General features: G+C 44.3%; 1 protein-coding gene across 2 annotated transcripts in view; it reads left to right on the forward strand.

Annotated features, from left to right (window-relative positions):
* The window catches only part of Igf2bp3 (insulin like growth factor 2 mRNA binding protein 3), a 127057-nt gene that overhangs the window by 85561 nt on the left and 20353 nt on the right, over window positions 1-21143 (forward strand). For both annotated transcript variants that reach the window (XM_051202872.1, XM_051202873.1), the window contains exons 6-10: window positions 6260-6541; window positions 12374-12508; window positions 13856-13978; window positions 15990-16125; window positions 17892-18017. In XM_051202872.1, coding sequence (XP_051058829.1) covers window positions 6260-6541; window positions 12374-12508; window positions 13856-13978; window positions 15990-16125; window positions 17892-18017 — 802 coding nt within the window. The remainder of the gene's footprint in view (window positions 1-6259; window positions 6542-12373; window positions 12509-13855; window positions 13979-15989; window positions 16126-17891; window positions 18018-21143) is intronic.

Raw genomic sequence — 21143 nt, forward strand, 5'->3', positions numbered from 1 at the left:
AAGGATGATTGTGTGAAGTTGGTTGTCTCTTTTCACTGATAATGTGTGTTCTGGGCATTGAACTTAGCTCTTCAGACTTGCCCAGAAAACACAATTCACATTTTCAGTCATGTGATGTTCACAGAGCTTGGATGCATTTGTTAGTATATCTGATCCTCCACGTTCTCCTGGAATAGTAGAGCTTTGTGAAACCTTGCCACTGTCCCTTGGGAAAGTGTTTGCGGCCATTTTCCTTATACTCTACTCATGAGACCAGGGGTTTCCCTTGTTTATATCCTTTATTTTAAAAAATACAGCATTTCTATGACCTTGGGCATTATGTTGTAGGACTGTAAAGTCAATGTTTTACACATTCCATTCTTTAACTATGTCATGTAAGAGGAGCAAGAAAACGCCTCCTCTGAGGCCATGGGTGTCCAGCTTTCCACAACTGAGGATAGAAATGTGAGCAGCAGAGGGGGCGAGGGGCTCAGTGAGGAGAGTGTTCTGCGTTTACAGCCATCTGTTCCTGGTAGAGCCAGGTTCCTGCTGGATGCAAAATAGAAGATAAACCCAAGTGTTTTGTGAGATTGCGGGATGCCTGTTCTGGTGACCTTATTTCTTTGCCTTTAAAAAACAAAACCCAAAACAAAACAAAACAAAACAAAAACAAACAAACCTTTAAACATTCTATCAGAAAGTTGGGTGTGGTGGCACACACTTTTGTTCCCAGCATTTAGGAGGCACAGGTGGGCAGATCTAGCTGACTTTGAGGCCAGTCTGGTGTACAGAGTGATTTGGTTTCCAGGACAGCCAAGGCTACACAGAGAAACCTTGTCTTGGGGCAGGAAGTAGGGTCTGGGAACACACACAACAACAAAACATTCTACCACTGAACTCCATCCCTAGTCCGTCCTCATCTCTTAAGTGGGAATCACTTCCACCCTAGCTCACAAGGCAGCTATAACTAATCTGTTCCTTCCAGAACACTTGCTGTAAAAGCTAGAAGGTGTTACGAGCTCAATCAAGCACCCATTGTGCATTTCTCCACATGTTCATTGCTGCTGGACATGCCAGCTGCTCCTCAGTGTGCTGTGCTTCTGGCTATCAGAGGGTTCCTCTGACACAGCTGTGTCTAAGACACTACCCTAGAAATTTCCTGCCACCTTGTGGCTGAGAAAAGTCAATCTGTAGCACATGTTTCGAAAATTCATATTTATTTTAAGCTTAAATCTTGTATTACTATGTAGTGTAATAAAAGTTTGGAGATTATGAAGTAGTTTCTGTACTAGAGACTCTGAAGTCTCTGGTTCTTTTCTCAGGGAACAGACATAAAGCTTCTCACATATGCTCTCTGAGGGTGTGCATGTGAAAGAGAACCTACTAGGTGTATGAAAAAGAACCTACTAGGTGTGTAGGCATTTGGACCTCACATACAGCTTTGCTTAGAGTCTCATTTGTTTTTATCAGAAAACACAGCCCAGGCAAAGGGATGAATCCCAGTTTCTAGAGTGCTTGGGTTTGAGTCCCAGCCCTATCTAAATTGATGTGCACATACATGTAACCCCAACAGGTCAGCCTTGCTACAAAGGAAGTGGGGAGCCAGTCTGCATGAGACCCTGTCTCAAACTAAAACAAAACCCCAGAATTGTCAGAGCTTTGAGTCCATCCTTGCAGGATGCTTTGTAGCTCATGAACTTAACATTACAAGTGTTTGAAGTAACTTGGCTGAGAGCTATGAGGAGGAAAATCCCTTTTAGACTTTAAAAGTTATGTAAGTAGACTTACGGGAAAGGAAGGGCAGAGAAAGCTGACGCAAGAGAGCTGTTCATTCCAGGCTGTCTGAGCTATGTAACAAGACCCTGCCTCAATACAAATAAATCACAACCTCAGAAGAAATTAAAGAAATAGGCCATGCAACAAGATAAACAAATTTCATGTCATTCAGAAATAGATAAGATTTTCCACCTTTGTAGTCTTCATCTCATACAATATATATATATGTATGTATATGTATATATATATGTATATATATATAATAGCTTTCAAATTTAGTTTTACTGCAGTGTTTTGTGGGGCTTTTCTTTCTACTTTAGGTTTAATTTTTGCATGTATACATGCATACACACACTATGGTGTATTGTGGAAGTCAGGACAACTTCCAAGAGTCAGTTCCAGCTCTCCAAAGGTGTTGGATTACCAGCGTTGGCAGCAGGTACTTTGACTGGCTGAGTGAGCCATCTTACTGGTCCCCACCTTGTTTTTTAGACACATAGTCTGTTGCTGGGACCTGAAACTCACTGAGCCCTGGGATCCACCTGTCTCTGCCTCCCCTGGGCTGAGATTGCAGGTTTGTGCTACCATTCCTGGCCTTTTGTGTAGATGCTGGGAATCATACTCTCATGGCAAGCACTGTACTGACTAAGTGGCTTCTGAGCCCTTAGTCTTGGAACTCTTTGTAGGTACGCGATTGTGCTTGTCTGTTATTAAGATGCATCTGTGCGTTGGTGTTTGTAAGATTTTGGTGGTTTATGCTCAATTATCAGCCTCTAATTCTTTGTATGCCTCCCTGTTTTCCTACAGTTGCCACTGAATGCCACAGCAGGCATAAAAAGACTTATATGATCCACAGGAATAAGGCTAGGAAGGCCAAGATTCAGTGACTATGTCTGATGAGGATTTGACGGGGGGGGGGGGGGGGGTTGTTTTGCTAGTAGGGACTTTGTACCAAGGCTATGGAAACCTCGTATGACAAAGCTGACCATCCTAGCTTAGGTTTCACCTCCTCTAATGAATCCGCAGTTCTATTGGATTAGGGCTTTATCTTATCCCCTTATTTATCTGCATTCATCTCCCAAAGGTTCCATCTCCAAATACCATGAGTTTTGTTGGAAGCCTTGAAACTGTATCATAGTACAAGGAGAAAAATGCATTCATGACCTTTGAGAGGTAGTTAAACTTGATCTTGTTGTCCACACTAGATAGCAGTGAGAAGGGAGAAGTGGGTGGTGGCACCTCTGTGGAAGAACAAGGCACTGAAAGAACCCATCAGTCTAATCTCCAGTTTATATGTGGGGCAGCAAACACCAAACCGAAACTTTGTTTCCCTGGGTCGCATGGTTAGTCAAGCTGGACAGAATGCTAGTTACAAGCCCCCCACTTTACCATTCAGATGGTTGTATGGGGTTAAGTTCAGCTTCTGGTTACCATTTCTTTCTTTCTTCCTCCCGTTGGTCCTCATGCTGAACTTCTATTCTAGAGAGGCCTTTTCTGTTACCTCAGTAAACTTAATACAGTTAGTTGTTATAAACCAGAAAAATTCTCAGCCACATTTTTTTATTAAAATTAAATGTATTTGTTATTTTCTGTGCATGTGTGCAGGTGTGCATGGGCGCAGGCAAGTCTATGCATGTGGGGAAGTCAGGAAAACTTCAGGGTTGATTCCGTCTTCCACTGGAATCAAACCCAGGTCTTTGGGCTTGGGCTAGTAAGTCACAAACACCTTTTACCCACTGAGCCATCTCAATGGCCCCTTTAACATCTTCTGAATGATTTAAAATAGCAACAGATGGGCTGGAGAGATGGCTCAGGGGTTAAGTGCACTGGCTGCTCTTCCAGAGGTTCTGAGTTCAATTCCCAGCAACCACATGGTAACTCACAATCATCTGTAGCAGGATCAGATGCACTTTTCTAGCATGTAGGTAGGTATACATGCAGAACACTCACACATAAAATATAAATAAACAAGTAAAATGGCAACAGAGTAACTGGAATGCTGATTAGAAGCAGGATCTAAGCAATACTAAGATTCCTGAGTTCTGTTGAATGGTTACGCCAGCTCCTCTCTCCGGGGTCTTAAAGGAAGAATACTGAAAATACCACATCTTTCATGCACTGGGCAGATCACCACAACCACATGACAGAGCTGAATGGCAAGCCATATGCATAGGAAGATTCACGCCATTGATTTAAAATCCATAAACGAGGGAGCTTTAGCCATTGCTCTTTAGCTGGATGACTCCTCCTGTACTCTGTCCTGGCCTCATTCGCAGTGCTGTGGTCTGAGGGAAACTCAGCAGTATCAGTCACACACTCAGCTGGACGGACGCACATGATGTAGGGGCTGTCTTCTCTCTACCTGGAGTGGACTGAACTGGAACATGGTACCAAGACTTTATGCTTTCTCACCTCCTCCCTGGAAGAATTTCTTCCTTTAGAAGTGCACCATTTAAAGCATTGCAGTAGAGTGTACTTCATAGTTAATGTCAAATTGAGAGCTGTGTCTTGGGACACATGCAGCTTTGTTTAGGTTGTTCCAGAATACACAGAAGCATCTGGCAACATACACGTCCTTCTGTGTGTCCCCATCAAGAAGGTTGTCTCTGTTTCTCTCACTTATTTGTAACTTTCCTGGCTTCATACCATGGAAAGAGTCTTATAACTGCAGAAGCCAGCAGTGCCCAATTTAATAACAAAGGAAGGAGTTGTGATCCCATCATTTAGGTGAGATTTTTGGGAAAACTTTCTTTAATGATTTCTGACATTGAATATGGCTTAAAATTACTTTAAATCTTTATAATTGTTGAAGCTTCAGTTTTGTGTAGTAAATGTACTAATAAAACCTCTCCATTTTCTCCCTTCAGAAATGGGCAGTATATTTTATAGCCCTTAATCTGCCTTTGCTTAAGAGGAAGGGAGAGGAGAAAGAGCATGTATAAGGGCTGTCACCAGGGCAGCGGTAGTGAGCCCTCTGCTGCTTGTGTGAAGAACGCCCTCTGACATGAAATCATGTGGCTGCATCCCAGGACACAGTGCATCTGGAGAAGAGTTAGTCACAGAGCATTGCACGTCACAACTACAGCTTTAGGAGCTGCTAGCCACACCCACATGTTTGTGAAATGCCCTGGGCAGAGATGCTGCACCTAGCCGCTGCGGGAAAGGTGACAGTGCACCTTGTTCCTGCTGTACTTTGGACAAGGGTTCATTCGTGTGCTAGGGAATGTAGGACGAGATAGAAATGAGGGGGAACACAGATTCTTTGTGCGAAGACACCATGAGCCCTCCTGGCTGCTCTCGTGTGCCTTCCGCCCTGTCTTCCCAGAGACCTGAGTGGTGCTAAGACTGCCTTTGATCTTCCTGTTTACATCTAAGAGGCAGAAAGTAGATGTTTAAGTAAGGAAGTAGAATTAGAACCCAGAAATGGCCGCATGGAGGAGAGAGTGATTTATGCTTTTATTTTCACCTGCATGAGCTGAGCTCAGAGTTCATTCACCCAGAATCTGACAAGAGTTACCCAGGAGAAGTGGAAGCCCCCCACCCTATCTTTTGCTGTGCTCTGCAGAGTTAGGAAGGTGTGAGTTAAGAATATTTGAAGTCTTGGCTCTATATACTGCACCAAAGTATTACTCAGCTTCCCCATCAAAAGTATGCAAGGTGGATGGACTGTACTAGGATGGAGCTTATGTTATGTAGAGCTGACCTGAGAGGGTGCATAGTGTGTCCTCACATAGATCTCTGTAAAAGGCAAAAGCAGAGGTGAGAGCTACTGAAGCAGGGCCCTCTTGGGGCTTCTGGGACACTGCTATGTCCTGATTCTTGGTCTGGAGGGACTACAGATGACTACAGGTGAAAGTCCTTGCCTTCTTTCCTGAAGAGCCATGCCAGAACAGGCATGGCTCTTCAGGAAATCTTACTAGTGTTCAACCAGGGTCCTGCAGTTGGTAGGGATGTGTGTTCACCGATTCTTCGACCCCTTTGGGCTGCTGAGTTACTTTAGAGCCGCACTCTCCTTCTCTTGGTATATTGCCAAGCTGTTACTAACTTGTTGATTGAACTGAATCAAGAATTTAACTTGGGGCTGGAGAGATGGCTCATCGGTTAACAGCATTGACTGTTCTTCCAGAGGACAAGGGTTCAATTCCCAATATGACAGCTTACTACAGTTCCAGGGGATCTGGCACCTTCACACAGACATACATTGTAGGCAAAACACCAATGCACATAGCATAAAAATAAAATGGTTTAAAAAAAAAGAATTTAACTTGATTTTTGTTTGTTTCTCATTGGTAGATGGAAGTTATGTGCCTTTGGAAGCCATTGGCCTTCCCTGAGTACAGAATTCAGAGAAGAGTGTAGTGGTGATAGGATTTGTCTGGGACAGTGGCTTCCTTCATCAGCTTTGGGACTGATAGTTCTGAGAGGAAGAGATAGGTGGCCACTGTGTACAAAGTTACTATGTCACCGCTACCATTACCACCCTTTGTCTCTTGTGAATTCTCAGAGCCTTAGACAAACTGAATGGATTCCAGTTAGAGAACTTCACCTTGAAGGTTGCCTACATCCCTGATGAAACGGCTGCACAGCAAAACCCCTCACTGCAGCTCCGAGGGCGCCGCGGGCCAGGACAGCGGGGTTCATCCAGGCAGACGTCTCCAGGATCGGTGTCTAAGCAGAGACCCTGCGACCTGCCTCTGCGCCTGTTGGTTCCCACCCAGTTTGTTGGAGCCATTATAGGAAAGGAAGGTGCCACCATTCGGAACATCACCAAGCAGACCCAGTCTAAGTGAGTATGTGGGAATGGGTAGCCATGCTGTCTTCTCCTTCCCTTTGTGTTTAGAATCGGGGTGCGATGTGCAGGAACTAGGTGTCCTGCATAGAGTGGGCCCCTCCCCCTTTACAGTACTGGGGAATGTGGCAGGGGAGGCCTTGTGATCTGATCATGCATGGTTGGTTGTATAAAACCTCAAAGGAAACACCATGTTCTCATGTGAATGGAAAACAAGTGGTACTCACTGTCACTATAATGGGATAGGCCCTGGCGGACTACAGGGCAGTACACAGGTCACTCTCTCACCCCCAAGCCAGCCTGGAGATGGCATTATATCCTGAGTTCACTTCAGTGGAGAATAATTTATCCGCAGGTGCTGTGGTGGTACGCACCTGTCTCAGGAAGGAGGGGCAGGAGTTCCTGAACATTCTTAGCTATGTAGTGAGTTTGAAGACTGTGTGAAACATAAGCACAGAAAGAGGGCTGGCAAGAGCGCTCAGCGAAAGCACTTACCGCGCAGTTGCCACCAGCAGTCTTCCGTGCATGCCGTGATGAAGGTTGTCCCATGACTTGTCGAAAAATGTTTTAAATTATATTTATTAATGTGTGTTCTGTGTGTGCACGAGCATGTGTGCTCTTAACTGCTGAGCCATCTTCCCAGCCCTCCTCTGGCTTCTTTCCATGTGTACTCAGACATGCACATACCCATACTCACACATATCACTCACCGACATAGTAATTAATAATAGGTTCGTCCTCAGGGTTAAAGTTGTCCTGAAGTTAGAATAAATAACTTTCCCTCCCTCCCTCCCTCCCTCCCTCTCTTGTCTTTTACACAGTGTATTTATTTTCATTTGATATCATTACTAATAGAATGGCTTTTTCTTGAAGATGTTTAATAATGTCATTTGGCAGGCTTTAAGGGATTGGAAAATCCTGATCAAACATCACAGCTCACTTTGCTGGAGTCAGGCAGGAACTATTGTCGTGTGTCACCACAGCCCCGGTGTGTGGGGTCATTGCCTGTGAACACGATGGCTTCATATGAAGTTGTTGGGAGAAGAGGTTGTGTGCAAACAGCGTCCTTTTGCAGCCAGACCCAGCTACAAAAATGACTGAATGGTTTTACTTTTTATGTTTAATAAGAATGAGGATTTTGTGAGATTAGAGAAGCCGAGCATGGAATTTTTTTTTCTGGAAACAGTGCCATGGGGCTGTGTGTCCCTTGTGGCTGGGTGTGTTCTGTGGCCTCCAAGGCACCCATATCCATTGAAGCACCTTTCCTGCAGTGAGCTGGCAGACTAATTTCATTCAGAGCCTAAAAGAATCGTATCATAGAGATGGTAGTAAGTTCACCCAGCTCTGCTGGGACGTCCTATCCTGCTCACTCCTGCTTTGAAGCAAGACACACCGAGTGTTGAGTACCTGTGTGCAGCTTTGACAATTCCAAACTCATAATTAGTGGGTGGGGAGAATAATTGAACCATTATCTAAGTCAGGGTTTCTTAAATTTTATTGTGACCCCTTTTTACCTGAGAAAATCTACACATCTTTCAGAAAATGATCTGTAAGGTTCAAGTCAAGCATAATGAATCTAAAAAGTCTTTTAAAAATAGTTCTTTAGTATTTATGTAATTTTGCAACTGATTAAAGATGAAAACTGATTTGGTAGTAATGAGATAGATGCCTTCTTTGTTGCCACGTAAAGAATTAAATCTTGTCCAAGTCGTTGACACTGCAGGACATGGAGCATCTTCAGGTGTTTTGGTTTTTTTGTTTGTTTTTGGTTTTTTGTTATTGTTTGGGTTTTTTTTTTTTTTGTGTGTGTGTGTGTGTGTTTTGTTGTTGTTGTTGTTTGGGCTTTTTGAGACAGGGTTTCTTTATAGCTTTGGAGTCTGTCCTGGAACTTACTCTGTAGACCAGGCTGGCTTCAAACTCACAGAGATGCCTCTGCCTCTGCCTCTGCCTCTGCCTCCTGAGTGCTGGGATTAAAGGCATGTGCCGCCTATGCACAGTGCATCTTCAGGTTTTGCAGAATGGATCACTGCTTCGGTTCTGTGCCCAGGGTTGAACACACTGCTGCTTCACGTAAATACCTAGTATAAAAGGACACGAGTGTATTTAGGCCCTGCTATATGTTGTTGGAGATTTTGTCTGGATCCGAAGCCAAAATTATTTAATGATTTTTTTTTTTTTAAATGAAACTCAAACCAGCAATTTCTAAAATCAAGTATTCCTACACAGTACCATCCAGAGATGTGCAGTTTGATGTATGTTGAGGAATGGTGGCAGGAAAGTGTTAAGTCTGTTTTTCTCAGTTAAACTATTATGTTTCACTGAGAACAGAAAACCCTGGGCAGATAGTTAAAATGCTGTTCTTCACAGAATCTTGAGTGTGCGGTGTTGAAGGCAGTGTTCTGTGTAAGGGCTTCTGTGGTGCAATGCAGAGTGCCTACGTTGTTTGTTCAGAACCAAGACTGCAGTGAAATTACATGATCCATGTCCGAGTGCTTCTAGCAACACTAGATTGACTGATTCCACTTGAGATTTGGCTTAAATGAAAATAAATAAAAAGGAAAAGAAAAGGAAACATGAGTGCCCCTAGACATGGTGGAGGTTTAGCGTAGATATGTGGGTGAGTACAGGGTGAGAGACAGGGACGTTTGGGAGAGTTTACAGTGAACAGCACTGAGCAGGCCATGTGTGGGGAAAACAGAGGGACCTTTGGAACCAGGAGGCCCAAAGGTACAAAGAAAGTTAACCAAATGATTGGATTATATAGGGAAGGCATGGCAGCCTTACCCTGTGACAGGTAGGGATCTAACAACCAGCATCTACTCTGGGACGTTAACTACACACCCCTGCCGTTTGTCCCTGGCTTGAGACCTAACAGTGTTCAGTAACCTTTTCTGTGGTAGAACTTTTCACAGCCCTCATGTTGAGAAATGGAACCCATATGAGGTTGTAATCCATATAGTTTAAGAAATGGGGACATGGATCAGTTTACCTGCCTTTCATCTGAAAGTGTGGAGCGTCTCGCCTCCTTCCATTCCTTACCTTCCGTAACTTAGTTCGAGGTTGCTCTTTGCATTTGCATCTTACTTAGTTCTTTTGCAAGCTGCTAATGAGGTTTGTCAGATAAAGGAGCTGTGGTCTAAGCTGTACTGTTTACTTAAAGCAGACAGATGGGGGCAAAGCAGAGGGAGTGTTGGTCATATCTGATGATTCTGCTGTTGAGCTCTGCCGGTGGGTTTAATTAATTCTTGCCGTTATAACTAATCATTACCAGAACCCCTGTTTCTGGAATAGTCCCAGGGGAGGGTGTTGATCACCAGAGCAACAGTCCCTTCTTAGGATCAGAGTTTTATAGCCTTCAGCCCAGTAAAAGGGTGGGATGCCCGAAGGAGGGGCTGTGCCATGTTAGTGGAGGCCACATGGCTGATGGTGACTGGGTTTTACGATGGGTTGGGAAAATGGTCCCTGGGATTGAAGCTGTTATCTAGACACACTTTCATGTATTATATGTTCGTAGTTCTTACCGTTTCTACATTACCTTAAGTTACAGGTTTTAATTCTGGGGCAAATCCTAATAAAACGAGACGCAAGCCTTAGTTTTACTGCCTTGTTGAAGGGCTGTTCTCATGGCAGTGAGTCCTTAAGAGATGAGGAAACTCAAAGGACCACCCAGCAGTTGTTTAGATTTCCCTAAAACACGCTCAGAGGTAGTTAATGTTCTTACGACAGCAAACTTGATTCATGGTTAATTAAAATTGTACAAATATGCAAGTTTTTAAAAGAGTGAATTAGATTCTTGTCAACCCAGGGTCGTTAAGTTTTGGGCTGTTGTATCTTTATATAGGACTTGTTTGCATCTGTTAACTTGTAACTTTAAAAAATAACACATGGTATGCTTGAATATTTTCACTTAAGATCAAGGGCTGTGTTTCCTTGATGGTGCTTGCTCCCAGAGTCCCGAGCTCCTTCTGCAGTATCACAGGTGCATACAGGCTGACACTTAACCATTGCATCTTAAGGAGCATGGTAATAATTGCAGAGTCTTCTTTTCTTAGTGAGAATAGTGTTCCAATTGAGCATTGCCACACCAGTTACTTCTGACCAGAGGTGATTCTCCAAGTGAACATTAGGCATTTTCTGGGATGAATTTGGTTGTCCTGCTGTCATCTCATAGGCAGAGGCCACTGCTGCTTCTGGATCCACAGAAAGACTGACCTTGACCTAAAATGTGTGAGTGTTGAGGGTGAGAAGTACCATCTCAGCCCACCTACTCAATTGTTGGGTCAGTGATGGTGAGGAGCCTGTGAGCTGGCTCATCGGGTGCAGATGCTCGCTGTGCAATCCTGAAGGCCAGAACTGATCCTGAGAGAACAAAAGTTGGAGCAAGTGGCAGGACTCATTAGTAGCCAGCACTCGTGCTGGGAGGTGGGGCGTGGAGACAGGAGACTCACCAGAGCTGCAGGTCTGCTAGTCTAGAGCACAAAGCATGTCAGAAATGAGAGTGGGATGGGAGGGGGCAGTGAGCTTCCTCTGGTCCCCATACACCATTGTGGCATGTCATCATCCACAGGAATAATTTTTTTAATCAGTCAGCATTTTACCTTCAGTTGGTCCTGTCCGTTTGCCATTAAAAACGTGGATCTGCCTCATTACCCTCTTGTCACTGATAATTTTATGCATCTTAAAATATTTACAGGTGTAGAACACAAAGCACTATGTAGTATGTGTTGTGTGCATAAATTACTAGCTGCTTTAAACATCAGTGACTTGTTTTTGTTGTTTTGGGGGTTTGTTTGTTTTGGATTGGGTTTTTGTTTGTTTGGGTTTTTTGTTTGTTTGTTTTTTTGAGAGTTTGCCTGTGTAGCCCTGGCTCAGAGATCTCCCTGATTCTGCCTCCTGAGTGCTGGGATTAAAAGCTTTTTTTTTTTTTTTTTTTTTTTTTTTTTTTCTTTTTTAAGCCAATTGGCCACCTCTTTAATTCTCATCACATTTGTTGTTGACTTGAACCTTGTAAACAACTAGGTGAGTGAGTAAACTGTGCTGTAGGGTGACTGGTAATCTTTCGGGTCTGAGAGGGGGACCGGCTCAGGCTCTCTTGACGGGCACAGCTCTCTATATTTCAGTCTCTTGACAGTACATGATGGCTCTGGGCATATAAAAGATGTCCATGCTTGGTTGGCCTGAGATGAGAGAGCACCCCGGGACAGGAATTTGTCTGTGGGCTGAGGCTGTAGCTCAGTGCTTGTTGAGTGTATTAGTTGTGTGTCTTGTTTCTGCAGCAAAACAACTGAGGTAAGGCCTAATGCTGGTTCCACATTTTAGTGGAAACAGCCCATTGTAGTGGCTGGAGCAGGAGGCATCTTGTCACATTGCATCCACAGTCAGGAAGCAGAGGGGTGAAAGCTCCTGTGTTCCGCTTTCTGGGATCCCGAATCCATGAAATAGCACCACCCCTGATGAGAGTGTGCCTTCAATCTGTAGACTCTCAGATCCACGTGGAGATGTGGCTCCATGGTGATTCATCAAGATGACAGTCAAGATTGCCCATCATAACAAGATGCACCCCAGGTTTGCATGAGAGCAGGCATGGAGGTGAATGCCTGTGGTCTCAGCACTCTGAAGGCAGAGGCAGGAGAACCAGAAGTCAAGGGCCTTTGTAGCAAGCTGAGATATGTCTGGTGTTCACAGCTGAGCACGACTTTCCTTTTAATGAAATGAGTTCCCTTGTTCTCCCAGAAGTCCCGGGGCTTGCAGTTGGCAAATGAGGACTCCTTGTGGTGAGTACGCACTGACTAGTTTTTTCTGTCTGCTTCCCCTTGTACCTGCCATCAGAATCGATGTCCATCGTAAGGAGAATACAGGGGCTGCTGAGAAGCCCATTACTATCCTCTCTACCCCTGAAGGAGCCTCCGCAGCTTGTAAGTCTATTCTGGAGATTATGCACAAGGAAGCGCAAGACACCAAACTGTGAGTATCAAGGCCTGGCCTGCCAAGGCGGCTCTGTGCTTGCTTGCAGATTCTCTGACGTGTTCTTGGGGATTAATGCTATCCTGACGAGCTAGTGTTTGCTGCTGTTGATGTGGTGTGAAGCACCAAGTCTTTTACTGAAATACTCACTTTCGTTCATACTTGCATATGGAGCACGAAGCAGTAATGGGGAGAAGCGCTGTTCAAAAAAGGCAGTCCCACGATGGAGGGCCAAGAAGCTATTGGGGATTCACTGTGTACCAGCAGGCCTGGAGCATTCTGTTTCTTTCTAGTCCCAGCCCCTCCACAATAGAGCATGGAGTGTGAAAGCCCCTAATTCTGTGCTAAGGGCAACTGGAGATTGAGTTGGGTGCTGCAGATTGAAACTCCCAGTCTCTGTTGTCAGAAACTTTAGTTGGCTTCTTTGCCAATTGATGCACCGAACAAGGAGCAAGGCTCGAGGAGGGACCCTGGGACCACATCGCCTGTATTTGCTTTGTAATGATATAAATATGTTTTAGTGATAGGTGTTTTATATGGGAACAATAGTTTTTTTAGTATAGAGAAAATAAAGAGAAAGCCCAATATCACGGAGCCCCCAGTGACATTTGAAAAGCATGATATATAACTTAGAAATTCTGAAAGTGGACTAGGAAAGTAGCTCAGAGGTACAGTGTCTGTTGTGTAAGCTTGAGGTCCCTAGACCCATGTCAGAACTGAGTGTGCTGGTGGTGTTTGTGTGTCTCTAGTGTTGAGGATGTAGAGACAGCAGGTCCTGGGGGGTGGCTGGCCAGCCAGTCTAGCAAATCATTGAGCTCCAGGCTCAGTGAGAGACCATGTCTCAGACAGGTGGAGAGTGACACATCAACTTCTGGCCAACATGTATGCACTTATGGATGAGTGTGCCTACATGTGTGTGTATGCACTCACATGCCACGTAAACAAGAGAGAAAGAAATCAATGGCACAGAATACAGATTGAAGCCAGCCACTCCCACCCCCCCAAACCCCCCTCTCCCACCCCCCGGTGTTTTCAGGGCTGTCCTAGGATGGCACTGCTCTGGTCTGTACCTGTGCTCTGAGTGAAATTCCATTACTGAGTGTAGATATTCCCTGATGTGAAGAAAAACTTTCTTAAAGATGAAGTCCGATGTTGTTTACCGCCCTGCATGAGTTCCTGGGATGTGGGTTAATTGCCAGCTCTCTTTAAATTGGAAAAAGGATAACATTTCTCGTCCAGTACGTATGGAGTAAATGTTTAATGAAAGAACACTGGTTTTTTTTTTTTTTTTTTAAATCCAAGAGTAGTTTGCTTTCGCTGTCTTGATAACCATTTTTCTACTTACAGCACAGAGGAGATCCCCCTGAAGATATTAGCTCACAATAACTTTGTAGGCCGTCTTATTGGTAAAGAAGGAAGAAACCTTAAAAAAATCGAGCAAGACACAGACACTAAAATCACAATATCTCCGTAAGTGCTGTCTTATTTGTGGATTAGGAGGCTTTCAGATCCTGTTTTTAAGCTGTGTGTTTGTGCATGGTCCCTCCTTACATCTCTTTTGGCTCGCCAGTCAGACCGAGAGCCTGCCCTGTTCTAACCATCTTCGAGTGTGTGTTCTCAAAGAGGTGACAAGGAGAGCTTAACACTTGACATGGCATTCATATTTTTTAGCCAAAGTCTTCATGCTATTCTTTGACGTTTATTTCCCAAGTCAGAATGTAGAACTAGTTCATTTCCCTTTGCTGTGTTATGCACTTGTCCACCGTTTGACATCATAAGACAATAATCAACATGTATTGCATAGCTTGTTGTATGGGTTAGGGACCCACAGGCAGCTTAGGACAGCAGAACCAGGCCTATCGAAAGTACTGTGCTGGAAGGTCCTCACCGTGGAGGACTGCCCTCTCCCAGAGGGAGTGAGCTAAGAAAGAGAGGGGCTGGGAGCTGTAATGTCTTTCATGATGAAATCTCAGCATTCACACACTTGCTGTTTCCTGTATGGTTTGCACAAGTCAGCCCTGTTCCATGTATATAGGGACTGTAGATTTCTTTGCAAGGGCCATAATTTTAGAGGTGGGCTACGACCCCTGGGGTACACACTTGCTGTGATAATAAAGAAGAGGTTTCATTTTTGTGGGGTAACGATCCTTGGTTTCTATCATCAGACCCCACAAATGGGTGATGAGCTGAAAATGAATGACAAAAATCGAGTACGAAACACTCGCCAGGGGTGCCCGAGAGTAGAGATTCAGTGTGCTTATGCTCACATATATGCTTACATAGTCCACGGCAATTTAGGCTCCATTCTAGAACTCCCCTCTTCACTGTATGATTTACGTTTTATACACATATGAAGAAAAGGGATGATACCCACCCATCTGGCTCAAGGTTAGTCCCCATCATGTCCCTGCCCTCTGTCCTGTGAGTCTAGCTACATAGCCCTCATTCTGTGGTAAATGTTGCTTTTCCTCTAAGGCTGCTGAGGACTGTAAGCTTAGGTGCACCCAGATGGAATTAATTTCTCATGGCTTTGAAGCTTCAACAGGACCTGGGCTAAGCAAGGAGTTTCCTAATGTCATTGTCTGCTTAGGGGTGTAAATAGGGTCAACATTGAACCATTTAAAAATGTAGTTGACCAGGCTGTGGTGGTGCATGCCTTTAATCCCTGCACTTTGGAGGGGCAGAGGCAGGCAGATCTCTGAGTTCAAGGCCAGCCTGATGTACAGGGTAAGTTCCAGGACAGCCAGGCTACACAGAGAAACCCTGTCTTGTAAAACCAAAAATAAGTTAAATAACTAATTAATTAAAAATTTAAAAATGTAGTTAAGATGGCTTGAATTATGTTACTTCCTTCAGGCCTTTTTAATATAAATTCTGAAAATATCGTAGAAAACTAAGTTCCATCATGCAAATGCTGATTTGCTTTTGGGAAGTATTTCCCTTGCTTACTGCAGAAAATGAACCTGCACAAAATAGCTGGTTCTGCTTAGAATTGTCCAATACAGATGAGTCCTGGCAACACTGTACATTCTTCAGATCACTCTCCTCGGTTCACTGTCAGAGGGTGAGATGAGGTGGTCAAGAAACAAATCTTGGGGGCTGGAGAGATGGCTCAGTGCTGGCTGGTCTTTTAGTGGACCCAGGCCCAGTGCCCAGCACCCACAAGGCAACTCACAACTGTCAGTGACTCCAGTTCCAGGGGATCTGACACCCTCACGCTAATGCACATCAAATAAATAATAAATAAGTAAATAAACCGGCGAGACAGAGAGGAGCGAGCTGTGTCTTTAAGCATGGACATAGTGAACCCCTGTGCCCAGTCATTATCATTGAAGGAGCAGGAGGGAAGGTGTTAGAGCTCGTGCTTGAGGCTTGATCTGTCATGTTCTCATGATGCGGGCTCTGCCATTTGGTTTCAGTTACCACTAGGGGCTCGCCCATCTTCTCCTGCCATTCTTATTTTCTCCTCTTCCACCCACAGGTTGCAGGAGCTGACGCTGTACAACCCGGAGCGCACCATTACAGTTAAAGGCAATGTTGAGACGTGTGCCAAGGCTGAGGAGGAGATAATGAAGAAGATCAGGGAGTCTTACGAAAATGACATTGCATCCATGAATGTTAGTCCTGATGGAGAGTTCAAACATGGCTTTTGCTGCATTGATCTCTCACTTTATTGTGGGAAATAGTTTGAATGAGCTGTCCGCACCATCCCAAGTACCCTGGGTAACACAGAAGCCTGGCCATTGGGCTTAGCTGTCTCTGTGATTTCTAGCAAATTGCATAGCTTTTGAGCCTTTGGCTTCTTGATGCAGGAGGAATAATTAATACTTGACTACCAAAGGTTATTTATTACCTCCTTTCCTGTGTTAATTTGAGGGGCTCTAGTGCAGGAAGGATGTGAGGATGGAGGAAGGTGAATTAGTTTGATTCCTTGCCGCCTGTTTGCGAACAGCAGTTCTCTTCTCTGTATCAGATAGCTGCTGTCTCCTATTTTACATGCTTCTTAGGATTACACATGCCATGTATGTAAAAGTTACTATTAGATAAACAGGCTTAGGAGCTAGGCAGTGTGAAGCAAGCCCAGCAACTTGGAAGGCAGAGGTGGGTGGGTTGCAAAATCAAAGCCATCCTGAACAATTTAGAATGTCTGTGTCTTAAACATACAGGTCAGGGCTGTGAGTGTAGTGTCTGTGCTAGAGTGCTTGCCTAGCATGCCTTAGCTCCTCCTCTGCAGGACAATAAAACAAAGCAGAAACTCAGGTTTGAATTTTACTGTGTTGGCCACATAAACCTGAGAATTTGAGAATTTCCTGTGGCAAATGTAGTAAAGGCTGTGAAAGCAAATTCCTACCACTGTTTAATGGGTGGGATGGTGCTAACAACAGAGCACTTCAAAAGTTCGCGCTTTAAAAGGTGCTCCTTAAATATGAGGTAATGATTTAGCAGGCTTCAGTTGGGCCCGTCATGTGAAACAGTAACCTGAGAAGGGAATGTGGAGAACCTAGAATGCTGGTCCTTTTATCCCACATAGTGACCTCTATCTTTATGTGATTGCTGTTTGTCTAAGTGTTTGATAACTGGCTGAGTTATCCACCCCCATAGGCCTTGTTAACAATATCAGATATACTCCAGTTCAGTCCTTTTTCGACTTTTATAAAATTAGGGCTGGAAAGATGACTCGGAGCACTTTGCTGCTCTTCCAGAGGACCAGGGTTTGATTCCTAACACCCACAGAGCTGGTCACAAACATCCTTACTTCCAATTCCAGGAGATCTAGCACCCTCTTCTGGCCTCTGGGAGCATTGCATGCACATGGTGCACAGATACACAAGCAACCAAAACACCCACACACATATATTTAAGGGGAGGGGAGGATGAAATGCAAACAGTGTTCCCTTCATGGCTCCTGTATCTACCTCCAAGGTGTGCTTAGCTGTGTGCTTGCAGTGTGAAGAAGAGGATTCACCAGAGGGCGAGGAATGAAGATTTTACATGCTTATTCTATGAACCTGTTGTGATTCTGAAAGCACATCTCACTTATTTACCTTTCAGCTAATGTAAGACCTCCAGGGTGTGTTTATGCAAGGCCCACAGTATGCAGAGGGCTCTTCTGTCACAAGTGCTCTGAGCTGCTGCCCTTTGAGGCTCCTCAGGACAGATGAGGGTCAAGGCGGGACAAATCGACCCTCAGTATAAGGGTACTGAGAGATGTGAACAGTACCTGTAGTTCTGTGGGAACACCTACTGTGTTCAAAAACGAGTCTGTGTGTGTGTGTGTGTCTTTATTATAGACAAGAGGTCACAATCTGAATACTGTCATTTATAAATGCTCACTCCCTTGATACTTATGATTGAAAATTAAGAGACCTTTTTACCATTGCAGCTTCAAGCACATTTGATTCCTGGATTAAATCTGAATGCCTTGGGTCTGTTCCCACCCACTTCAGGGATGCCACCTCCCACCTCAGGGCCCCCTTCAACCATGACTCCTCCCTACCCACAATTTGAGGTAAGTTCTCTGGCCCTTTCCATCAGACTTTATGCCACAGTACTGCTACAGTTAAAGCTAACGGTATGTTCATGCAAGACTGTATGCTGTGTGATCTGTCAGCTGTGTGGAACTTGTGTGTGCTTTGTAGCACTTATCAAAAGAAATTCGACCCCAAAATAACAAGCATGACTTGTTTTGAAGTTTTGGAGGTTGGTAGACTTGTGCAAATGTGCCGTTTCAATTAAAAAAAAAATTAGTTTTGGTGGGTTTGTTTTGTTATTTTATCTTTTGGTTCAGTACTGGTTTTCTTAGAACAGGAGTTCTCAACCGTCCTGATGCTGCTGCCCTTTAACACAGTCCCTCATGCTGTGTTTGAAAGGACTGGAGTCGGCACAAGACACACAGACCAAGTTTTCAGCACAGGGGAGATTTGCCCCAGAGGGGCAAACAGCAGGGAATAAAGACAAAGACAGGAGAGAAAAGAAGCAAGGGAAAAGAGACATTTGCCCCAAGGGACAAAGGACTGCCTCTGGATGGAGAGGAGACAGACATGGCCCACAGGCAAACGGCAGTTTATGAGGGAAAAAGGGAAACTCTGTGTTAGGATGAGTTGGTTAGTTTTGATTGAGCAGCCAAAAGGGGCTTTTGATTGCTGCACTTCAGTACTGTGATAGCTGGACTGTGCTAGTCAACCTCTTGGAAGAAGTGACCCTGCCCCCCCCCCCCCAAAAAAAAGTGGCTAGCTTTAGGAATGTAATCAGTTTTGCAAGGCAGAGGGGATAGGGGGAGGGCAAGGCCTGCCAGAGCCTTGTTTGCCTTGTCTGGGCCTGCTAGGACCCTTCAATGGTGACCCCCCCAACCGTAAAGTTATTTTTGTAGCTACTTCCTAACTGTAGTTTCGCTACTGTTGTGAATAATAATGTAAATATCTGTGTTTTCCAGTGATCTTAGGCAACCCCTGTGAAACTGTCATTCTACCTCCAAAGGGGCTTGCGAACTACAGGTTGAGAACCATTGTTTTAGCATTTTGAAATGAAGAGGTTTTGGGAGACATCCTTGCTGGACCCAGTGTGAACATCCTTAAGCAGCACTCTGCTGAGGCAGGAGAATTGGGAGGTTGAGGTCAATCTGGATTCCACAGCAAGACCTTCTCTCACAAACAAAATCTTTCATGTTTTTGTTTGTTTTGATTTGTTTTGTTTTGTTTTTGAGACAGGGTTTCTCTGTATTACTTTGGACCCTGTCCTGGAACTCATTCTGTAGACCAGGTTGGCCTTGAACTCACAGAGATCCACCTGCCTCTGCTTCCCAAGTGCTGGGGTTAATGGTGTGGTCCACCAATGCCTGGCTTTTTCATCTTTACCTAAACATTAACTGTGTTAGACAGCATGTACAGGCTGTATTTGTTTACTGTTGGGTATTTCATTTTCTTGCTCAATGAACCAAGATGGCTTCCTTCATATTTCTACTATGTTTATCAACAGAACATGGAACAGCTTGTATTGAGACAGGAATTTTTAAATGTTATTTTATGGGCATGTGTATTTTAATAACATGTATGTCTGTGCGCATGTGCACCTGGTAACCATGGATGTCAGAAGAGGGGTATTGGATCCTCCAGAACTGGAATTATGAGTGGGTGGGCGCTGCCATGTGGATGCTAGGAATTGAACCCAGGTCCTCAGGAAGAACAAATGCTCTTAACCACTGAGCCTTCTCTCCAGCCCTGAGACAGGGATTTGTTTAAACACAGTCTTGCCATGTATGTAGCCCAGGCTGACCTCGTATTCATTCTCCTGTACTACTTCTCCAGTGTTGTGAATCATGTCTTTTCTTAAGTCTTACTTTGATATCTGGTTTTTGAGAGTAGCTTTGCAACCCAGAAGACATCCATCCAGGAAAGTAGAACACCATTCAGTTTTTAGTCATTAATATCCAACATCCTAGAGTCATCCATGATTATATTTCCCCATTTGTTTGATTTTCTTAATACATGAAATATGTGTATGGTAACTCCCATACACACTCAAAGATGTTTAGGTGTTACGGGTCAAGATTTAATTCTGTTACTACCCAGATTAAATACACAAGTAAATTGACATTGGCATTCTTCAGGCAACATCAATTACTAGACTGTTAGTGCTCTACCAGTTCAGAAGTGAGAATTTCCTTTCTGCCATTGAGCCTATCAGGCTGATAAGCATTGTGAGCTGTCTCCCTCTGGTGTATGTTTCTGCTTTTACATAAGAAAGCCATGGGGAGCAAGCCAGGAAACATTGTTTCTCTCATGACCTCTGCCCTGCTTCGGTCCTGCCTCTAATCTTGTATCTTTCTGTGCAACTGTCCTAGCTTATGTAGTTGTTTGGACCTGGAAATTATGTAACAAATCTGAGGAAAGCTTTCACAATGGTAACTAAATAAACCCTGGATGTGGTAGCTTGCACCTATATCTTCAGCTGCTTGGCAGGCTGAAGAAGGGAGAGTCACCCTGGGCAAACTGGGAGAGTTTGTGTCTCCAAAAAATGGACATGAAATGGCTACCATAGCTATGAGTAGACTCATCACCAATTATCTGAAGCCTTTAGCTCATGTAAAGGAACTGTTTGAAGTAGATGGCAGGTTTGTGCTCAGAGAGTAGTAGTCTTGGGGAAAGAAGCCTAGAGTCACTCCATGTCTAGCCTAGTTCTGCTGTTAATTTGTGCCACGGAAGGTCAGGCTCTGACTGTCCTGGGTCTGTTCTCACAGTGAAAAACCTGAATGGGGGCGCAGGGCGGCATGACACAAGACAAGAGAAGAGGACTCTTGTAATACCCGCCTCCAGTGGCTGGGGCAGCAGGGTATTGCTGGGAGTTCTAGATCCGCTTGGGCTACTTGGTGGGACCACGCCTGGGCTACACAGTAAGACCTTAGCTTGAAAGCAAATGTGGATGTTGGAGACTTGAGTTGGGTAAATGATCTCTGAAACCTTTCCAGTCAGATATTTCCTTTGTCTGCAGAATTGAGTAATGTGTATATTGATGATAGGGTGAAGGGCCTAAAATAGAAATTTAAGAGTGCATTTAAAGCACTGTGCTGGATTGAGTTTTGTTTTTGTCGACTTGACACAAACCAAGGTCTTTTGGGAAGAAAACCCAATTGAGAAAA

Source organism: Phodopus roborovskii, unplaced genomic scaffold (assembly GCF_943737965.1).
Source record: "Phodopus roborovskii unplaced genomic scaffold, PHOROB, whole genome shotgun sequence".
Taxonomy (NCBI): Eukaryota; Metazoa; Chordata; class Mammalia; order Rodentia; family Cricetidae; genus Phodopus; species Phodopus roborovskii.